Here is a 2,500-nt window from a genome sequence, read left to right on the forward strand (position 1 = left end):
GTCCCTCTTGTGTGAAGCTGCAGCCTTGTGTGTGTGTGTCATGTCCCCAGCGATTTACATCATATTTAGAACGTCAAGAGAATGCATGCTTTTACTTTCATCGCATATGTTTACATCATAGTTATAAGCCAAGAGAACGCATGCATTTACTTTCATCGCCTATGTTTACATCATAATAACAACGTCAAGAGAACGCATGCATTTACTAACTCATCGCCTATGTTTACATCATAATAACAACGTCAAGAGAACGCATGCATTTACTAACTCATCGCCTATGTTTACATCATAATAACAACGTCAAGAGAACGCATGCATTTACTAACTCATCGCCTATGTTTACATCATAATTATAACGTCAATCAGCATTGACCATTTCTTTCACTTTTGTAGTTCCATGAAATACAGTAATTATAAACTAAATACTTCAGCAATTTATTTTATTTTCCTCCATCATCTGTTTGTTTAAATGTTGCTGTGTGTTGTGAAGTATGTTCACTGTACTTATGTAGCATTTTCCCCTGAAACTGCATGTAACTGTGATGATGTTTGAGAGAGGGTTGGGCATGGATTGATTCAGGTTGCATCACTCCAAAGTCCTTAAGGTTACAGAATTTGGAATTCCAACTACTCACTTAGTGACTCAATCAGCTGATGATGTAATGATTTGAAAACAATGTAGGCTCACGACCCCAGTTGTCATTTAGTATCTTATCTTCTCCTCTTCAGTGTGTGTAACCTCTCTATTTGTTTTGTTCCCATGTGCACACACACACACACACACACACCTACACACACACACACACACCTACACACACACACACACACACACACACACACACACAGGAGCGTGGATCCTAACAGAGGGTTTGCGTGAGGGCGTTGGGCGTTGTGTTGGGGAGGCTGTGAGGGACCATGCCACCGCCGCGGCCTCCGTCTCCCAGAATAAGGTTGTTGCCATAGGGATCGCACCGTGGGGGCTGGTGCATAATCGACAACAGCTAATCAATCCTGAGGTACTGGTCTGTCCGACAATAACAATTGCAACACTTTATCTGCAGATACACACACACTTACACACACTTACACACACACACACTTACACACTTACACACACACACACACACACACACACACACACACACACACACACACTCACACACACATAGAGATTAACTCACTCCCCTCTCTGTCCCACTCTCCTTGTGCCTCTTAGGGTAGCTTCCCAGCCACGTACCACGCTGAGAACCAGTTCAGTGACCTGTGTTGCCTGGACAAGAACTACCAGGCCTTCTTGCTGGTGGATGATGGGAGTGTAGGCCGCAGAGGGGGTGAGGCTGGATTCAGGGCCCGCCTGGAGGACTACATATCCCATCAGCGCACTGGGATATGGGGTGAGGCAGTCAGGAGTCACTTCTTGTTGCATGAAGCACATTAAAGCACACTACAAGTATAAAACAGAAATAATAACCATATGTACTAGCATTTGGTCATCAGAAGCCCAGAGCAGTTCAACTGTATGATGCCGGTGTGAAAGTGTTTTTTCATATGCATCTTTCTCTGATTTATAAACTGGAAAAAGATTTAATAAGTTTTAATAATCCTATTAGCTATTTGCCCCTTATTTATTGATTACACTCTGCTTTTGGTTGTTTAAGCAGGTTAATGTTTCATGGTATCTGTCTGACTTCAAGAGTGCCTGTGTTTTGTGTGTGTTTGTGTTTTTGTAGGTAGTGGAACAATCAATATTCCTGTCCTGTGTATGCTCGTGTCTGGAGAGGTCAGCCTACTGGAGGTGAGTCTGTGTGTGTGTGTGTGTGTGTGTGTGTGTGTGTGTGTGTGTGTGTGTGTGTGTGTGTGTGTGTGTGTGTGTGTGTGTGTGTGTGTGTGTGTGTGTGTGTGTGTGTGTGTGTGTGTGTGTGTATGCTAGTGTCTGGAGAGGTCAGCCTACTGGAGGTGAGTCTGTGTGTGTGTGTGTGTGTGTGTGTGTGTGTGTGTGTGTATGCTAGTGTCTGGAGAGGTCGGCCTACTGGAGGTGAGTCCAAACATAAATGAGCGAAGTTTAGTTCCTTAAGTAAGTCTGCCTCAGTGTGATATTATGTCTTGGACATAATTTATTATTATTATTTATTATTAGGTAATTATTTACAATATTTTATGTTGGAGTTGCAGCAATGACACATAAGTACAGTCTCATTCCCTTTGCTTATCTCTGCTTTAAGACCTTCTTAATTTCCCACATTTGCAACACCCACATGCTCACTAAATTAATTAGCATTTTACATTATTGTGTTCTTAATGTCAAGCTTCTCAAAAAGGGACTGTTGGTATGTTGTGTTGGATCGTCCCAGTTCAAATACACTAGGGTTAGATCATCCCAGTTCAAATACACTAGGGTTAGATCATCCCAGTTCAGATACACTAGGGTTAGATCATCCCAGTTCAGATACACTAGGGTTAGATCATCCCAGTTCAGATACACTAGGGTTAGATCATCCCA

The 2,500-nt window shown here is 42.6% G+C and overlaps 1 protein-coding gene across 1 annotated transcript in view; it reads left to right on the forward strand.

Annotated features, from left to right (window-relative positions):
• LOC308362307 (transient receptor potential cation channel subfamily M member 4-like) overlaps positions 1 to 2,500 on the forward strand; it is a 31,527-nt gene that overhangs the window by 4,429 nt on the left and 24,598 nt on the right. Inside the window, exons 5-7 of the mRNA XM_080834901.1 lie at positions 847 to 1,016; positions 1,217 to 1,394; positions 1,731 to 1,795. Coding sequence (XP_080691027.1) covers positions 847 to 1,016; positions 1,217 to 1,394; positions 1,731 to 1,795 — 413 coding nt within the window. The remainder of the gene's footprint in view (positions 1 to 846; positions 1,017 to 1,216; positions 1,395 to 1,730; positions 1,796 to 2,500) is intronic.

The sequence above is a fragment of the Sprattus sprattus genome (assembly GCF_963457725.1).
Source record: "Sprattus sprattus genome assembly, chromosome: 3".
NCBI lineage: Eukaryota > Metazoa > Chordata > Actinopteri > Clupeiformes > Clupeidae > Sprattus > Sprattus sprattus.